This window comes from Aplidium turbinatum, chromosome 17 (genome assembly GCF_918807975.1).
Source record: "Aplidium turbinatum chromosome 17, kaAplTurb1.1, whole genome shotgun sequence".
Classification (NCBI taxonomy): domain Eukaryota; kingdom Metazoa; phylum Chordata; class Ascidiacea; order Aplousobranchia; family Polyclinidae; genus Aplidium; species Aplidium turbinatum.
In genome coordinates, this window is record NC_137488.1 from 10059824 (window position 1) to 10079334 (window position 19511).

Below are 19511 nucleotides of genomic sequence, written 5' to 3' on the forward strand. Positions count from 1 at the left end.
CCAAAGACCGGCACTGATGGCCGGTGATGGGCATTGGCCTACTGTCACTATTGTCGCAAATCACTCGGCCGACATTTCTGAATTAGCCCCTTCCTAAAAAATTTTCTGGGTGCGCTACTGTGTCACATGGACTACTGTTGAAAAAACCAGTGTATGATACAACACGGATATTGCTGGTGCAACTAGCAGATCTCGCACAAAGCTATTATTTTTAGATGCATACTCTTGTTAAAAACACAATACATAATGATACTGAATTAGCAAATTGCCGTCGTTATTTGTTAAGAAAGCAGTGCGGGTGTACTAACTTTTGAAACAGTGCAGGCTACTTCAATAGGCTCTACCAGAGTATAAAAATATCTTGTAAATATTCAAGATAAAAATCTGTGATCGACCATCGGTTTATTTTCATAGAAAATGAAAAGTAAAAATGCAATCTAAAAATAATTGCGAACGGCGGAAAAAACGTCATCAACACAATACGACACAAACATAAATTACAAAAACACGTGGTCTCCACGATGGCAAGAAACGAAAACAGAAAAGAAAGCTTCGCGAAGCTTTGGAAAATGAATAATAGTGATAAGTATAGTTTAGCGGCCTAAAAGCACAAGCAGGCGGCAGTGCAGCAGGAATGCTTAGCTGAAAGCAGTTTTGCAATCATACTAAGATGAGAACATCTTCTTGTACATGTCCTTTTCAATGGCGTTGCATTTCAATTCCATTTCGTCAAGTGTTTTTAATTCGAAAGCAACGTCTTTTGAGCGAGGGGCTGCTGCTCGGGCGCGAAGGAGAAACTTTCTGGAAAGTGAAGCATTATGGGTAAAAATAAATAAACATCAGAAAATTGTCAATTGAAAGTCCGCCCCGTCAGCTCAGTGGTGACGCGCTCGACTAAAGATAAAGCGGCGCTGGTTCGGCTCTCAGGGCGTGCGCTTGAGCAACACCTACAAGTACTGCTCTCCGTTCAGCGGCAATCAGTTGGTGGAATAATTCAGATAACTATTGAAAACTTCACTCTGCCAACCTCAGTAATCGGGCCTGTGTCAGTGGTCTCTACACTAGTATCAGCCTCTACACTAGCCTACAAGTATACGAAACTACCAGGATTAAGATTGCAAGCTTTCCCAGTCCGAGGATAAAGATTAAATCAATCAATCAAGCTCCTTAACTTTGAGTACCGATATAGCTTAGCTAACACCAAACCGCATTCTTAAAAAAACAAAAATATTTTACTAGCAATCAGCATCATCAGCATGGTTTTCAGTGATAAAGAATTGAGGAATCAAAGGATCTGTTACACTAAAAGCAATTAATAGCTGATAGACGAACTTAATTACTCACCTCGAAGAAGCAAAGCTTTTAAGATGGCGCAGAGATTTTCCGCAAATGTAGAGAGCTTTTGGGTGTTCTTTTCTCCATTCTAAAACTTTTCTGCCGGTGGCAACGGCTTTTCCAAAGTCTCCGTTCTTCAAATTGCAAAGCGCCATGTTGAGATAGGCTTTCACGCAAACAGCAATCACTTGTTCTTCTTCGTCGCCGTTTTTCAAATTGGCACCTTCCAGTGTGTTAATTGCGCACAAGTATCTAAAAAAGTTAAGTGTTTAATGCAATTAATTAGCTGTTTTCCAAACATCTGCTCAAATATCCTAGATATTAAAATAAGAAAAATACAAAAACTCTGCACCACAAGTTGACTATCGAGCTGTTTTTGTCATTAAAATTTCTGGTTTTGTCACAGAAAGTAAGAATTTTTATATCTATTTTAAATCTGCTTACTTTCGTATCGCTTTTCCAAACAATTCCCTTTCAAACAAATCGTTCCCAACAGTGTTAAAAGACTTGGCAACACTGAGCATCCTGCAAAATTTCAGTTCAATACAAATTAATAGCATGCAATGAGTGACGTAAATCCAAGAACCAATTTTAAGCTTCAACTTAATAGACTGATTGCTGATAAAAAGCTGGTAACCTGAACAACACTAACTTTGTAAACGGGAGAGCGCGTTTGTCGTCTTCGTTCAAGCCCTGATACTCATCGAGCACAGAGGAATCCGTGAAGCCGAGTAATTCCACTTGAAAAACGATTGACGCGTCGGGGGGGATGCGTGGCGGGCAACCCATCGTGCCATAAGCATATTTGGAAGACACATAAAACCTGTCATGTGAAGCACTGCTGTTAAAGATGAAGAAAAAAAAAAGGCCAAGCTAGGCCCCACACAGGGTTCAAAAATACACATACAGCAAATAACCAACGCTTGGTCGCACTGGATTCGTCATGAAAGCTGAACTGTGCGACTAAATTAGCTGTAACTATGTGCACAGTATGTGAACTTCACGCGAATCTTAGTAGAGCGTCCAAACGTACAGCCATCTTCACTGTTCTACCTTCTACAAGGAAAATGTTTAATCTTTATTACTTCTGTTCGAAAACGTTAGAGTTTATTTTAATTATGTTATAGTTTTTTTTTTCTGTGTGTAATACATTATACCCGTTAAAGTTACTTTGTTTTGTTTGTCTTTAGTACTTTACCTGGCAACTTCGTTGAGACGCATTGAAGAAATCGCAATCTCAAGACCAGGAAGAACTTCTGATTTGCCGAGTGTAATCTGTTGTCGACTTTTTATTAACATTTTTAGTTGATATTTTTTATACAGAGACACACAAAAATGTGAAATATTAAATCGAACGTTTTTGGCGTAGTACTACACCTTTGCTTAAGAAAAATATTCAACTATATCTGAACAAAAAAGGTTGAAATGTTAAAAATTATACTTTTCATTTCACTAAAACTACAAACGCTACCTCTGAACTAAACAACACAAATCAACATCAAATGTAAGAACAAATAGACATTACATATATCAGTAAGCAATTGATCACATAAGGTCATTTTTTTTATTCCTCATAAGGTTAGCGGCGGATTTAAAGTCAATTTTTTTTTAGCTCAATAAAAACTTGCCCTAATCATAACAAATAATGTTTCTTACTTGAAGTTCTCTTCCCCTCAATCTACTTGAATCAAATGGTTCATCAAGATCTTCTAAGTACCTGTAAGAGACTTTCTCAATGCAAAGATAAAGATTCGCGCAATCGGTTTGTGGCTTTGTAGAAAGTTAATAGACTTCGGCTACAGCCTGCCAAGGCCTAGTAGAAATTACTTTTGTTGCCGATTCCTGAACTACAAGATATCTTGAGAAGCATCACAAATTTTCATCTAATTTCTAAAACAACACAAAGAAACTTTGGATTACCCATCGTAATGTGCTCTTATCCTGGAACCAGGTGGAACAATAATCCCAACTCCTTCTTTTTTGATGAATTTTCTCAATTCTCCATCTTCAGTTAAATCCTGTACATAATGTAACCAGTAATTGCACAATGCACATCCAGTCATCCACCATCCCATATATAAATATATGATATAAACAAACGTTGGGCAATGCAGTGCTGCGATGTTATTTTGATGACAGTAGTTGCGTGCATGGTATTTGCATAAGCGTTGGAATTCATGAACATAAATAATAGATTAATAGTGTATATAGTACAAATCGAAACAATAATTTTTGTTAGCCTATAATGACCAAACTGTATTTTGCTTCCAATTTGCATTTTATAGAAAAATTGGTTAGTAAGTCCACCAAGCAAATATCACAAAATGAGATATTTGCTAGGTTTAAGTATTGCAAACCCGACTTACACCTTGATTTTAATTTGTAAATGTAAAATTTTAATTTATAGTGAACTTAGCAAACTGACCCTAACTGTTGAATTTTGGTTATCTAGCATGTGGTGGTGGCATCACAAAACTTTACAGCACCACAAAGAAATCCGTAAACTATATCAGAGTTGTTTAAAACAATATAATAATATTTTATAACATCTTTGTTTTTTTCTTCATCTTTGTTTTAAAATTTCTTTGTCTTTATTTCATTTTAGGGACATAAAACTAGTTAAAAACACTGGATATAATTATAAATGTGAGATTATGGAAACAATTATGATGACTGATAAGTGATAAACCCATATAACCACTGTGATATGTTTGAAAATGTGCGATCACACTTCTGTATTACTTGGTTAAACAACTACAATCACTGTGATGTACAAAGTATGATTTGGCAGGGCTATCAAACCATCTAATGTATATCAACTGTAAATGCAAGGTCTTGGCTATTTAAGCTAAAGTAAGTATTTACTGGAAAGCATACAATTTTTACCAACCAAGTCAAGATCGTAAGATATAGCATAACATACACTTACAATTTGCATTTTTAACTTCATTCGATTGAACCAGTTCAATTCTCTGGCATCGTCTTCATCACTGGAATCATTATCAAACATATATGACACATTCTTCATACCTTCTGTAAAACCAAAAACAAAACCATTGTTAGTACAAGCTATAGGCTACATCAGTGGTTCCCAAACTTTTATTGCTGAACATAGTTGTAATATACTTACCAAAGTACATTTTGTTATTTTCCATATTCATTCCTTCCATTTCATCTTCTAAGTCGTCAGTAGAAAACTCAATTTCAGCTCCTACAACAAACTGATGAATCACAATTCCACAACTATCGGTAAACAGAGGTGGGCATTTGCTACTTTAAAAGTAGCATGCTACCCGCTACTCGACCTAACGGAATGGCCCGTTTCGGCGAGTCCTATTCGGCAAGTCCAATTCGGCTAGTCCGATTCGGCGAGTGCCCTATTCGGCGATTTTTTGAATTTTTTTTTTTAAATTATCGGGTACCGTAGCCTAATTATCATTGCCGTTTTAGGGTCTGTTGTGTTTTTACCTCATTCAACCAGAGTCATATAAAGATTTTCTACTTGTATTTTAATTCGCAAGAAAGAAGCTGTACTGTGAAAAGGGCGTGACACCAAAATATACTTGAATTCAAAACGAGAAGCGCTGATTAACAAAAGCAGGCGGATGAATACTAAGCAAAAGAGAAGACCTGAGGGAAACGAAAACAAAGTACATCGTTACAATGCAATTAAACCAAAATACATAACACCTCCCTAATAAAATTTATGACCACCCATAACGAAGGGGTGGTTGGCGTCTTCTCTTTGATCGCCTTAATGTCTGTGCTTGATGCGATGACGACATGATGATGGATCGTCGGTCGCTATCGGCGTCGATGAATCCTCGGTCGCAATCGGCGTCGATGAATCCTCGGTCGCAATCGGCGTCGATGGATCCTCAACCTCGTCAGCTGTCGATGAATTGGGAACCTCGTCAGTTGTCGATGACGACGTGAAAGTAGTCTCTCCTGGGTCCCCGTCTTCCGGTGAGATGTAACGCGGACGTAGCTGGTCGATGTGGCGTCTCCATATTGGACCTCGAGGGTCCACTCGAACCTGCAAACTACGACTCCCGTGTCGCTTCACCACGACGGCAGGAACCCAACGAGGGCTTCGGCTTTGCCTGGAACCAAAGTATAAAGCGTAACACGGATCACCAACATCGAAGTTAATTGTTTTCCGGTTTTGTTTCCGAGGCGAAGGACTCGTCGATGGTTTCGTGATCTGAGCTGAGGAAGGAAGTAAAATATCTAATTTAGTCGGTGGTTTAATAACTCACTGGGAGAGTAACCACTGGCATTAGGCGTACAGCAAAACTGCATCAAGAATTGAGTGGTCGCACTTTTAGGCGGTAACGATGCCTGGCGGTAATAATGCCTGCTTGAAGGTGCGCACCAAACGCTCGGCAGCACCATTCGTAGCTGGATGGTATGGTGCTCCAGTGATGTGTATTATTTCCCTAGTTTTACAATAATTCTTGAAGTCTTCTGAAAAAAACGTCGTCGCATTGTCTGAGACAATGGAGTGGGGGTATCCAAAATGGGCAAAATCCTGCTCTAAAAGATCAATAGTAACAGACGTCGATACGGAAGAAGTTGGGTGAATAGAAGGATACTTACTATAAGCATCGGTAACAATAAGCCAATTAGAACCTAAAAAATTAATAGCGTGATCGACATGAATTCGACTCCAAGGCTTCTCTGGAGCTATCCATGGGTGGATAGGAGCCTTGCTTGGTGCAGCTTGATGCTCACCACATGTAGTACATGTTCGGCAGAGGTCGACAATGTCCGCATCGATATTGGGCCAGTAGACTGCTGTCCTGGCCAGCTGTTTCATACGCTGCATGCCGAAATGACCTTCGTGTAAAAGAGAAAGAATATCATTGCGGAGTTTAAAAGGAATAACTACTCTAGAACCATATAATAAACAACCATAACATGTTGTTAGAGAATCAGCCACTCTTCTAAACTGTTCGATTGGATCGTTAGCATTTGATTTTGCAGGCCATCCTTCTTGTGTGAATCGAATGATTTTAGACAAGACCGGATCCTTAAAAGTTTCCTTGCGCAAAGTAGAAGAATCGGAATGACTAACCTGCGAATCCAACGTATCAATTGCACAGACAATATCAACATCATCTGCACTTTCCTCCCCATCAAAAATTGTGTCATCGTTGGACGGAAGACGGCTCAAGGCGTCAGCATTTTGGTGATGCGTTGTTTTGCGATACTCTATAGCAGGGGTTCTTAAACTTTTTTGATCGCGGACCCCTTAAAAAAAAATTTGGTTTGCGTGAACCCCCTTTGTGGCCTAGTCCGAGAAACTTTTCTGATCAGCATGAATTGGACATAACGCAATAAAATTAAAATGAATTGGTAACAAAATTTATGTTTTATTAAATTTAAGAAATAGCGAATGCAGATTGTTTTTTAATATCTTCGATTTAATTTCATCAATGTGAAGGATGCTGCTGTTTGTCTTCAACAAGAACATTGTGGCTTCATCTTTGATAGGCAACATGCATGTCATCCTTTGCATCCAACCGGTTTCGGCTCTTTGTTTTGATAGTTACCAAGGAAGAAAATCCTGACTAACATAAATATGTGGTTGCAAAAGGGATTAAAGCAGCCATGGCTCTCTACCGAAAGAGCATATGCTTGCGTCAACAAACTCTAAAAATCGCCAATACTTTTCAAATTGAAGGACATTCTTAATGATTCCATTGCCCTTAGTTCAATGAACTCATCTTTTGCAAGGTCCTCATCACTGATAGATTCCAGTTCAACGAGGAAAGGGTAACGTATCAATGCTGTGTTTTTAATATCCTCTGCGGCTAAGCAGTAACCTCTGAAAAAGTTTTGCAATGCTTCCAAATGTCTGCACATGTCTGTGTGCAGGGAAGATGGTAGAGCATTACAAACTGCAGTTCCATTTTGAAGCATAAATTCTTCCAAACGTTGAGAAAATAGAATAGTTGTTAGTCTCCAATCTCCTCTTCTACAAAGATAACTTGTCCTGAAAAGATTTACATGTAAGTTTTTCAGAAGCGTCCATAGTTGTAACGGCAGGGCCTTGAACAGAACGATTTATCTTATTCATATGAGTAAAAGCATCCGCCAAGTAAGCTAACCCATGAATAAACTCTTCACTATTAAACTGCTTTGAGAGTTTAATACTTTTGTCTCTTAGAAAAAAAGAAACTTCCATTCGAAGTTTAAATAAGCGATTCAAAATTGTCCCAATGACAGCTAGCAAACTTCTGTATGATAGAGGAAAACTTCCTGTTCCGCTCACATTTCTTGACATAACCTCTTGAATATTCGATGGTTCAAAGCACAAGCTCTGATAAAATTAACGATTTTCACACTACCAGACCAAATTTATTGGGAGAGTTTTAGATGTTAATGCATGGCGATGTAAAAAGCAATGAGTAACGATGACCTGAGGAAAATCATCAGCGTTGTTTGAACTTAATCTCTTCTCTTTTAAAAAATTTATTCTATTTTCGAAATTATACACGAAGATTTTGATTGGGCCTTCATGCATCCCCTAAAACTAGTCCGCGGACCCCTTGGGGGTCCATGGACCCCAGTTTAAGAACCCCTGCTCTATAGTATAACTAAATTGACTCAAAAACAACGCCCAGCATGCTAACCGGTTAGCCGCCAGCGAAGGGGTAGGTTTATCTGGACCAAAAAGTGAAAGTAAAGGCTTATGATCCGTTACCAAAATATAATTCCTACCGCAGAGGTATTGGTAAAATTTCTTCAAAGCGAAGATGATGGACAAAGCCTCCTTTTGAATTTGGCTGTAGTTTCTTTGAGACTTTGTCAAGATTTTCGACACATTGGCTATTGGCCTCTCGCTTCCGTCCGGGGAGCGGTGAAACAGTGTGGGGCCAATGCCCACGCTTGAAGCGTCGCATGCAATTCCTAAAGGAAGCAACGAGTTAAAGTGTACGAGAACATCGTCTGCGGAAAGAAACGTTTTTAATTTTGCAAAAGCGCATTTTTCTTTGTGTTCCCATCTCCAAGGAACACCACTCTTGGTTAAATGATATAACGGTTGCGCTACCGTAGAAAAATCTGGGGGCATAAACTTAGAATAAAATTGAACCGACCCCAGAAAAGAACATAATGTGCCAACATTGGAAGGAGCAGGCATGTTCAGTACAGCATCGACTTTAGGACCCTTTGAAATCCCCTGTTTAGAAAGAACATGGCCTAAGTATTCGACATTTGCCTGGGCAAATCTACATTTTTTCCTTCTTACATCTAAGACCTTTCGAAGATAAACGATCGAGTAGTCGTTTAAGGTTCTGAAATGCTCTTCCGCTGTAGCTCCACTTATCAAAATGTCATCCAGGTAGACTGCTACACCTGGAAGGTCACTAGTTAGATCATCCATTATCTTTTGGAAATGGCCTGGGGCAGAAGAGATGCCAAACGGCATAACATTTTGCAGTAAAACCCCTCTATGGGTACTTAATGCCAATATTTTTCGACTCTTTGGACCTAACCTAATCTGGTTATAAGCATCTGCCAGGTCAATCTTAGTGAATCCGTGGCCACGCCCTAGTTTACGCATTAAATCCTCTGGAAGAGGCAAAGGGTGCCTGTGAGTTTTAAGTTGTGGATTAACTGTCGAGGAATAGTCACCACAAACTCTTAATTTGGATTTCTTACCTTCGATAGAAGCCTTGCGAACTGGTACTACAGGAGTTCCCCAGTCGCAAAATTGTACAGGTGTCCAGATACCTTTTTCTATGCCGGCGCCATAGGCAAGAGCTAAGTCTTCTTGAATGGCGAAAGGCACTGGTCTGGGCTTTGAAAACACTGGTTTACAATCAGAGTTAAACTTAATCTCTAATTCGTAATCCTGAAGATAACCTAACTCAGGTTTAAATAAGTCTTCGTATTGATCACATAACTCGGAACATGATTTTTGCAAGTTAAAATCTATGTCGTTGTGACGATAAATAGCATGTAAAGATGAAGAAAAGAACTTATCTACCGAAATATTTAGTGCTTGAATAGCATCACGCCCTAATAAGTTAAGGTTAGGGATTTCACATACCATAAATTGAACTGTGGTCGTCTTTCCCAATTTGTTGCAGCTCGCCTCGGCAGTGAAAGATCCAATAATAGGCATCGAGTGCTTACTTGCCGACTGAAAACGTAGCTGCGGAGTCTGCAAGACAGGTTTGCCTAGCTGCGACCAAACTTCAGAAGAGATGAAATTTCCCCATGTAGCTGTATCAAGTTCCATTAAGACGGGAAAAGACTTAATAAAAATTCGAACCTCGAGTTTAGGAACTTTACTCGACAAATTATGAACAGTATTTACCTCCTGTATGCAGTTGACCTTAGAAGAATGAACTTGTGCGGCTTTTTTACGACATGCGGATTGTACATGCCCTGTAAGTTTGCAGAAATGACAGACCGCATTTTTAAATCTGCAGTTGTTAGCAAGGTGATTAGAATTACCACATCGATAGCACTTACTTTGCTTGTTCGCATTAGCACTGACCACTGTAGCTTTCTTGGAAGAAAATCGTCTATCGATGCCTTTAACTTTATGTACCACTGACAGTTCAGTGCCAAACACCGTCTCCTTAGCCACTTTGGCAGCGTCTTCAGTTTCTATGGCTATTTCGAGAGCACGTGAAAAAGTAAGATCGTCAGGTTTAATTTTAAAGAGAGCTTTAAGAACTGCTTCGTTTCCTACCGAGCACATAAAACAAGTACGCAAAGCTTCATCTAAAGGATTAGTAATAGAAGAAAAGTCGCACGTGGCAGCGGCTTGTCTTATTCGTGCACCCAATTCTGGAACAGTCTCAACTGGTTTCCGCTTCAAGTTGCTCCAGAAGCGAAATCGTTCACGAATAACGAAACGCTTAGGGTCGAATTGTGCCTTCATGTAATTAGAAATTTCCTCCATTGTAAGTTCATTGATTGGCTTTGCTGTAGACTCTTGTGCGGCCAGATTGAGGATCATCTTGTAGATGCTGGCTGACTGGTTAGTGAGGAAAACTTGAGCCTTCTTATCATCAGGAACGGATTGTGCTTTTACGAATGTGCAAAAACGTGACCAATAATCAGTCCAAAGTTCTAAAGTTGAATCAAACTCACAAAATTTAGGAATAGCTTGAGATACCCGATTTTGGTTTTCCGATTCGCCAGGAATTTTGAGGGCTGAAATTAACTTCTTCAGTTGTTCTTCATGATGACGTTCTTGCTGTTGCATTTGTTGTCGTGCCTGTTCTTCTTGCTGTTGCCTTTGTTGTCGCATCTGTTCTTCTTGCTGTTGCATTTGTTGTCGCGCCTGTTCTTCTTGCTGTTGCATCTGTTGTTTCGCCTGTTCTTCTTGTTGCTGCATTTGTTGTCGCATATGTTCTAGCTGCGACTGCATTAATTCCACCACCTTGTCCATATTGTAAATAAAAAAAACTAAAACTTGTAGAAATTAAAACTTGTATAGGAACTAAACTGAACACTCTGCGTACCACCGTAAGCTTCTCGTTCAGACGTTCAGCATCCCATCCTCGTCGCCAAATAACTCTGTTGTGTTTTTACCTCATTCAACCAGAGTCATATAAAGATTTTCTACTTGTATTTTAATTCGCAAGAAAGAAACTGTACTGTGAAAAGGGCGTGACACCAAAATATACTTGAATTCAAAACGAGAAGCGCTGATTAACAAAAGCAGGCGGATGCATACTAAGCAAAAGAGAAGACCTGAGGGAAATGAAAACAAAGTACATCGTTGCAATGCAATTAAACCAAAATACATAACAGGGTTAGAGATTAGGGTTGGAGTTAGGGGGTTAAGGGTTAGGGGGTTAAGGGTTAGAAGGTTAAGGGTTAGTTGGTTAAGAGTTAGGGGGTTAAGGGTTAGTAGGGAGTTAAGGGTAGAGTTGAGGGCTATCAGTTTGTGATTTAATTTCCACCTTTCGTTGTAATAAACTCACCAAGCTAAAACAATGTCATGGCAGAATAAGCAGGCTCAAAATAAAAGCAACGGGACTACGAATCCTCACTAAACTAATCAAAATGGTCTTGTTGCGCCTAAGATGACAACCTCATTGTGAAGAAAGGAGCGTTCTTCCAGGCTATCAGCACAAGGTTGAGCACTCACTAGTGAGCAGCGTGCTAACCGGTGTAGCTTGAGCACTCACAGTGAGCAGTTGCAATTCGTTAACCACAACGGTGTAGCTTCCACACTAGCCATTTCAATTCTTGTCAATGTCAATTCTTGCTACAAAACGGCTGCCGAAAAACATATAGTTGATTGGATAGTCTAAATGGCTAGCGTGGAAGCTACACCGCTATGATTAGCGAATCGCAACAGCGGGGTTGCGGGTTTTTTAAACGTTTTAAAGGTTAGGGGGTTAAGGGTTAGGGGTTAAGGATTAGGGGGTTATTTGAACGTTTAGCGACGTTAAAACGATGTAAAAGCGGCAATGATAATTCGGCTACAGTACCCTATAATTTAAAAAAAAAAATTTCGAAAAATCGCCGAATAGGGAACTCGCCGAATCAGACTAGCCAAATTGGACTCGCCGAATAGTAGCAGACCCCGACCTAAAGTAGCGCACACTACCGCTACTTCTTCTGCTACTTTTGTCTTAACTTAAACTGATACATGAAGCACTTTGTGATATCAAAATGACCTTGAAAATGAATAGTACGATTCGTTTACACTGCCATTTCAAAGTCGTTAAAAAAAGCTGTTTTAGGTAAAATTTATTGTTATGTATCTTTCAAAAACAAGAGCATTTCAAATTGCGCGTGAATCCTGCTCGCTTTAGCTTCAACGTGTATTTTGCAATGAAGAAAATTCTCTCCACTGCAGCACAAGAAATGGGGTGCTGTATTTAATAAAATGACGTTATAAATCGGCACTGGAAAAGCTCAAGGATTTGCTTACTGTCCAAAAAAAAACCTCAACAATACACTTTTCTTTGTGTACTGACGTTCTCTGCTATGGCACCAACACACCAAAAAATTCATCCTCGAAGTCGGGACTGGTGTTGGTGTCACTCTTGTAAGTATCAATATTGATATTTCCTGCAATTTAGTCGAATAATTTTTGCTTTGATTTTTTACACATTGTTACCATAAAACATCTCCAAAAACGAGTCACTTTTTTCACTTTAAAATAAAAAGTAGTAGATTGCAAGAGTGCGACTGAAAAAAATGTAGCACCTTAACTGCTACCCCTACATTGTAATAAAAGTAATGCCGCTACTCGGCGTAATGCCGCTACTCGGCGTAATGCCGCGGCGCTAACGCTACTTCTACCAAAAAAGTAGCGTGCTACTGCCCACCTCTACCGGTAAACAATCAGTCTCTCAGCAAACAAATTTATTGCAAAACACATATACATATAAAAAGTATCAATACCTGCACCATCTGGCTTTATAATTTCATTGAGGTCAAGACCATTTTTGAGAGCAAGGGTTGGTCCATTTCTTCCAAAAGCTGAAAATCTTGTTGGTGCTGAATCAGATGAATTAGATTGAGCTTTTTCTTCCATTTCAAAAATGCAATGCTGTGTTGAATAACATTAACTATTGTTTTACCTAAATACAATAAATTGCATTAAAAATTTGAACTAAACAATTTATTCAAAGCCTAAACAAAAATATCTTTACTAGGCTACAGTACACTGGCCTTTATTATTGGATAACAAAATTAGCGATTTTCAACCGTTTTCATTTTTTGACTTATCACAAAAGGAAGCGAATATCTTAACAACACTTTTAGTCATGGGTGTTGCCAGACAAGGAATTCTATCCTTATTTGAGAAAACTTTAAGGCCGTTAAAAACAAAACTTTTCATTTGGGCAGTGATGTGCGCGTATACAAAAAATATTGACGCCGTCAGCGTAAATGCAAACATTCGAAAAACCATACGCCATATGTGTCAATGTAACTTGTAAGAAAAGTTGGCGGCGTCAGCGCATACACTAGCGTAAACTCATTTTGTTTGCTAGGTACCAAACATTCACATGGTATAAACCACTCGAAACAAACAAGTTTTATTTTGAATTTCCACGAAGAAACACAAGCATCTGAAAGTGTTCATCAGACCTTTTGCTGCGTTTTGGTTTCAATATGTCTTTGCCCATTTAAAACATTCTTTCAACTGCAGCGCTGAAAGGGTATCGGCGTGTTGTAGCGAAAAAAACATTTTGCAATTTGATAAAAAAAATGCAAACAACAGCTAAATCATTTAAAAGTATACGTTGAGCGTTGACGCTATACGCTAAAAAACTGCAAAAACTTTACGACGAAGCCTCAAGCGACAACTATCCAAAAAGATGTGGCCGTAAGCGTTGATAGAAGGTCATGCTATAGCTCAATCGATGCAGAATAAGCAAGTTTATATCAGACTTGTGAACAAATGTTCAGCCTAAAATGTGTAGTTTTTAAGTTATTTGAGAAAAACTCGTTTTTTGCATATTTGTGAGAAAAATGTTCTTAGCACCTTTTCTTCTTGGGTTAAAACACATGGAAAATCAGTGAAATGATGAATTCACATGTTTACTTAATGTTAAACAAAATACATTTGAGAGCGAGGAAACAGCGATGATAAAAATCACAATGTAAGAAACCAACACCGAGATGGATGTAAGTTTTGTTTACGCTGATTGGGCATAGAATTTCTGCTGTTCTCAACTACTTGAAGAATATTTTGAAATGAAACTTCTGTCTTAGTAGTGTCAATAAAGTCTTGACACAGTTTGATACCCCTTTCTGCTGCATCGTTAACAACACAAAGATTTGAAACCCGTTTCTTTGCTTCACAGTAGCTGCCGTTCTGGCACCATTTGACAACACCAACACTTAAAAAGGTCGTGTCAATCCTCAAGATTCTGAAAAAGCTCCAAGAATCTTCTCCAACAAAGGAGCTCAAGTCATCTGTTGGTTTTGTAAGAGGGGAAGGAAAGGAAGGTTTTTCAAAATCACTTCCTTCTCTTTTCAAAGAATGTCCAGGATCTTCAAAACTGTCAGCTTTTGAACAAATTTTTGCTTTGTCCCGTCAGACACACTGCTATCGAAAAGGGTAAGGGGTATAAGTTCTTCACTATGATACCACATGTGCCCCTTTAGAGCTTTAAGAGCTGCATTGGCCAGACTGCTTTCGATTTCTTCATGCTCAAGGAGGTTGTTGATAAGTGCTAGGTCGTTGCAAGGAGCAGAAGTTGACACAGAAACGGTTAGCCACCATGGCACATAGGATTATACAACAAGCTGAACAAATTTTGGATTTTCTTCAGCTGTTGCTTTGAACATACAAAACCTGCAGGAAGATCGCTACATTCTCTAGTAATAACTTTAGTCAGAAGAACGATCTTGACGCAGTATAAAATCTTGGCCATCCATCTGGCTTTGTGACAAGCACCCAGACGTAGAAAACCTCTAAAGGTATCAGCTCCCTCACCAAGATACAAAGTACTAGTTCAGTGGTTCTCAACCTTTTTTCTTTCGTGGCCCATTTTTCTCTGCATAAAAATTGTATGGCCCATAAAGTTACGGTAAGTAAAATCTAAAAAATAGGTTTATAAACAAAAAGCAGAACATACTTCAAAAAAGATTATTTATTCAACCGACCAGTAGTGAGATACTTGCTCCTGAACATTATTAACCAACATGTCAATTTTTGGAAGGGTTGAAGATACTAGATAGCGTACAACGCATACCACCTTCCACTTCAAGTTGAAATGTTGTTGGAATCTCCCTGTTAAATTCAGGCTGACGCTGACGCTTCACACTATCTTCTTTTCATCTTTATCATTATTGCACATCTTTATCCTTGTAATTTGGATGAATATTTTCCAGGTGAAATTACAGTTTTGATGGCCTCAATGAATGATGACTGAGAACTTTATAAAATAATACACATTGTCCTTATTCTTTTCTGTTATCAAAAATTGATGTACATCCATACTGAATGTAATTTCCATCAAACTTAAAGCCTCAAGTATTGTCAATTCCTCCCCAAAATAATCCACAAAATAAAATGCTGCACGCAGTAAAAAGCAAACCCGCAAAAATTCATGTAGGCTACCGCTTTTACAGATGGCTTAATCGTAACCACAAACTAGTCTATTACATCATGAAGTGTTCTAAAAACTGAGTTGATATAAAACTGTGTGTTGCAATAATAAGAATGATGATTGCCACTTTGTAGCTAAAAACAGCAGCATCTTTCATTGTAACTAAAATAACACACAAGTGTAAAATTGACTATAGTGACAAAAATGAAACAAAATGTTTCAATAAATCTCTCAATTTTTTAAATAAGTCTGCGGCCCATCTCAAAATGCTTCTATGGCCCACCACCACCAGTGAGCTATGGCCCACTCGTTGAGAACCGCTGTACTAGTTTGACTAGCTCCTCATAATCACCCCTCACAAATCCCTGCGCTAGGGCTTCATAGCAGGTCTTCACAATCATCTCCTTCTTGATCCTCATATCTTCTGGCATAGGTGCAGGGATGTCTAGGTCTGCATGGCAACATTTATGGATAATTGACTCAAAGTTCTTCTTAAACCTGTGAGAATATAAACACATTAGTTGGAGCAGTGAGCTATCTCTTCAGAATCATCTTGATACTCAATGTCTACCTACATCATCCTCAACAATATGAAATGGCTTTTCAGCTGCTTCTTGTCTTAAACATTCCTTTCTTCTCCGTTTTTTCTCCGACTCCTTCCTTTCTGTGGTAGTGAGAACCATATCAACACTGCCCATACTTGCAACCCTGTCTGTCATCATACTCAGAAAAATGCTTTATCTTCATCATTACTCATGTTCTTTAACACATTTCTTGGCCTTAGCTTCATTGTGGAGTTTATTTTCTCTTTGTAATCCTTAATTTTCTGTTGCTGTAAATCGTCCATCCTATACTTGGTTTCTCTTTTTAGGATAGCCTTCATTTCATTAAACAACTTAATCACTTCCTCTGCCATCTTATGAGATTGCAAGTGAGGTATTCTTGCATATTCGTAACACAGGCCTGGATTAAGGTCAAATGGGGCCCCTGTGCTAATAGCTTATCAAGTATGAGCACTAAAGTTGGTCACAATATACAGACCATGTATGCCTATCATCCCCCAATGAAATTTTTGAAATCCATTAACTGGTTTGAAAATTATGCAGAAAATACCTGAATTTTTTTACCCCACCTTTGGGGTAAAAAACCCGGAATGGCCCGTTTCAACGAGTCCAATTCGGCTAGTCCGATTCGGCGAGTGCCCTATTCGGCGAGAGCCCTTTTCGGCGAGTTCCCTATTCGGCGATTTTTTGAATTTAAAAAAAAAATTATCAGGTACCGTACAGGGTTAGAGGTTAGGGGGTTAAGGGTTAAGGAGTTAAGGGTTAGGGGGTTAAGGATTAGGGGGTTAAGGATTAGGGGGTTATTTGAACGTTTAGCGACGTTAAAACGATGTAAAAGCGGCAATGATAATTAGGCTAGGGTACCCGATAATTTAAAAAAAAAATTCGAAAAATCGCCGAAAAGGGCTCTCGCCGAATAGGGCACTCGCCGAATCGGACTAGCCGAATTGGACTCGCTGAATCGGACTCGCCGAATAGTAGCAGACCCAAAAAAAAACACCTGTTAGTATAGCAGCTTCTTCTTCTTTATTATTATAATATTGATTTCATATGTTTTGCTATTGATTTCATATGTAGTGTAAATGGGATGCAACCTAGTTCGTACCCTGAACAGTTCGTACCCTAAAAAGATCGAGAGAAAAAATTAAAAAAAGCGGAAGTCGCTGATCGCAGTTTCCGCAAACATTTTAAACTTTCCCCCTGAAAAGATCGAGAGAAAGATACCACAAAGCCGAAGTCGCTGATCGCAGTTTTTGCTAACCCTAACCGTAACCCTCACCCTAATGCTAACCCTCGCTGATCGCAGTTTCTGCAAATATTTTTCTGCACTTTCCGCTAACCCTAACCATAGACTAATCTATGCTCTAACCCTAACCCTCGCTGATCACAGTTTTCGCAAACATTTTTCTGTAGTTTCCGCTAACCGCAGTTTCCGCTAACCCTTACCCTAACCTTAGAGTAATCTATGCTCTAAGCCTAACCCTCGCTGATTGCAGTTTCCGCAAACATTTTTCCGCAGTTTCCGCTTACCCTAACTCTAACCATCGAGTAATCTATGCTCTAGTCTCTAACCCGGACCCTCGCTGATCGCAGTTTCCGCAAATATTTTTCCGCAGTTTCCGCTAACCCTAACCCTCGAGTTGTTTGCGGAAACTCCGATCAACGACTTCGGCTTTGTGCTATTAAACTGCGATCAGCGACTTCGGCTTTTTTTAATTTTTTCTCTTGATCTTTTCAGGGTACGAACTGAGGGTATGAACTGTTTAGGGTACAAACTAGGTTGCACCCGTGTAAATGATTCTCCACCGGAGGAAAGAAGCTTTGTGTAACTTATATATCAAGGACTGTGAGAGATGCTGAACCCATAGTCGAAACCGACCGGATGGGTCATGATGATGATGTAAACGATTTTGCCCACAATTTTTGTATGCACTTTTTATTAAAATACACATTGTGAAATCGCAAAGTCTCTTTCTGTAATAAAAACAGCAGCAAAACAAAAAATTGTGTCTAGTATACTTATGCACGCCATCCTCAATTTTATCTGCAGCTCTAGTTTGAACATGCAAGTGGGCAATTAAATTTCGAGGATTGTGAATCCTAAAAAATCAACTGGTCAGCAGTTTGTCAATAAACATACAACTAAAAAACAATAGACAGGAAATAAAACAACAGTTTGTGTATGTATGAATGTGTCTGTATGTGTAATGTATGAATATGTATCAATGTGTCAATTGTGTCATGCACTATCGATCGATGGATCACTCTGTACTCTCAATCTCCGCTATTGATCGACTAACCCTCAACCTCGGACCCGCAATTCCAACAAACATCAATTGATTGTGCATAACACATGCATATGTATGCACTGAGGGTCTGCTACTATTCGGTGAGTCCAATTCGGTGAGTCCGATTCGGTGAGTTCCTAACCTCTAACCCTAAAACGGCAATGATAATTAGGCTACGGTACCCGATGATTTAAAAAAAAATGAAAAAATCCCCCGTTAAGGGATCGGACTCACCGAATCAGACTCACCGAATCGGACTCACCGAATCGGACTCACCGAAACGGACCATTCCGTGCACTGATGCATCCAGAAGTTTGTTTTTGTATTGTTTGGTGATATACTGCTTGGCAGTTGACATAACACTAATACAAGGCCAAAACATTTCATAAAAAGCATTGTTTTTTTTTTACCCCAGATCAACGAATTTTGTTGGGGTAAAAAAAACGGGTCTGCTACTATTCAGTGAGTCCGATTTGGTGAGTCCGATTTGGTGAGTTTCTATCCTCTAACCCCTAACCCTAAAACAGCAATGATAATTAGGCTACGATACCCAATAATTTAAAAAAAAAATTGAAAAAATCCCCGTTAAGGGATCGAACTCACCGAATCGAACTCACCGAAACGGGCCATTCCGAAAAAAAAAAACACCTCAATAATAATTTACACAAACATTTGGAGGCCCCAGTCTTTGTTGCATCTAGTAGCCTCTCAACATAGTACTCACAATATAACATTAAAACATTCATACCACCTATCACTAAAATTTAGCAAAAACCTTTAATAAACTCCTCCAAACCTTTTTTTGCACCCTTCGCTAGCCATATTTACTCTATCTAACATATCTCTTCTTTGTCAAATCCAATCTTTTTCCTCTACCCCTCAAAGTAATCACCAGAGACCACTTAAACAGACACTAAAAAAGTTGAGTGAATATCTACTCATTTTGGATGTGAGATGGCAAGTGTTTTTTTTACCCCAATAACCCCACTATTTTTTTTACCCCACTTGACTATATATAAGCTAAAAAAATTCTAGCTGCTTATGGTTTTGAACCATACTGTGTACCTGACAATGCTGTCTTGCCCAGTTTCAGTTTAGTTTTTCTACTGGCGAATAAACAAAAACATACACAACACAATAAACAAAAATAATTCACACAGCATAGGCAAGCAAGCCAACAAAACACTAACTGCAAAATTTGTGCACACTCAACAACGAGCAGGAAACAACTGACTGACTTCTATCTATGTGACTTAATTCTCTTTCAAAAATGGGTA

General features: G+C 39.0%; 1 protein-coding gene across 2 annotated transcripts; it reads right to left on the reverse strand.

The window, feature by feature from the left end:
• Nucleotides 1-382: 382 nt before the first annotated feature.
• Nucleotides 383-12895, reverse strand: LOC145786698 (inactive peptidyl-prolyl cis-trans isomerase FKBP6-like). Of its 2 annotated transcripts, none has more exons than XM_082598416.1 (10): nt 12730-12895; nt 4466-4546; nt 4265-4368; nt 3256-3353; nt 2992-3052; nt 2534-2610; nt 1988-2158; nt 1780-1860; nt 1345-1587; nt 383-801 (listed from the first exon to the last, which is right to left on the reverse strand). In XM_082598416.1, the coding sequence occupies exons 1-10, from the start codon at nt 12854-12856 to the stop codon at nt 666-668; spliced, it is 1179 nt and encodes a 392-aa protein (XP_082454542.1). In that variant the 5' UTR covers nt 12857-12895; the 3' UTR covers nt 383-665. The 2 variants fall into 2 exon arrangements, with proteins under 2 accessions (XP_082454542.1, XP_082454541.1); XM_082598415.1 differs by having other exon boundaries at nt 12724-12895.
• Nucleotides 12896-19511: the final 6616 nt, after the last annotated feature.

Coding starts and splice junctions, on each gene's coding strand:
- LOC145786698 (XM_082598415.1), bottom strand. CDS start 12,856: ATGGAAGAAAAAGCTCAATCTAATTCATCTGATTCAGCACCAACAAGA. Junction 4,369..4,465: donor AAATAACAAAATGTACTTTG/GTAAGTATATTA, acceptor TTGGTTTTACAG/AAGGTATGAAGAATGTGTCA. Junction 2,159..2,533: donor CGTCTCAACGAAGTTGCCAG/GTAAAGTACTAA, acceptor TTCACATGACAG/GTTTTATGTGTCTTCCAAAT.